At 50.3% G+C, this 344-nt stretch overlaps 1 protein-coding gene across 1 annotated transcript in view; it reads left to right on the top strand.

Annotated features, from left to right (window-relative positions):
* EMH_0056070 (DNA repair protein RAD50, putative) overlaps nucleotides 1-344 on the top strand; it is a gene marked incomplete at both ends in the record, with an annotated part of 7,843 nt that overhangs the window by 2,398 nt on the left and 5,101 nt on the right. The window contains one exon of the mRNA XM_013497306.1: nucleotides 1-80. Within this exon, the coding sequence (XP_013352760.1) occupies nucleotides 1-80 (80 nt within the window). The remainder of the gene's footprint in view (nucleotides 81-344) is intronic.

The following is a 344-nucleotide window of genomic DNA, read 5'->3' on the forward strand; positions in this document are numbered from 1 at the left end:
ACACAGCGAAGCAGCAGCAGCAGCAGCTGCTACATAAAGTAGCAGCAATGCTTCCTTACGTGCAGCAGCAGCAGCAGCAGGTAGGCAGGCTGCAGCAGCAGCAACAACAACAGCAACAGCAGTAGCAGTAACACCAGCAGCAGCAGCAGCAGCAGTAGCAGTAACAACAGCAACAACAGCAGCAGCAGCAGCAGCAGCAGCAACAGCAGCAGCAGCAGCATTATGATTCAGATATCAGCCCACCACTCAATTCGCAGAGACATTCCAACTCATAAGGGTTTAGGGTTTAGGGTTTAGTGTTTAGGGTTTAGGGTTTAGGGTTTAGTGTTTAGGGTTTAGGGTTT

This window comes from Eimeria mitis, genomic scaffold, assembly GCF_000499745.2.
Source record: "Eimeria mitis Houghton genomic scaffold, Emh_scaff2596, whole genome shotgun sequence".
Classification (NCBI taxonomy): Eukaryota; Apicomplexa; class Conoidasida; order Eucoccidiorida; family Eimeriidae; genus Eimeria; species Eimeria mitis.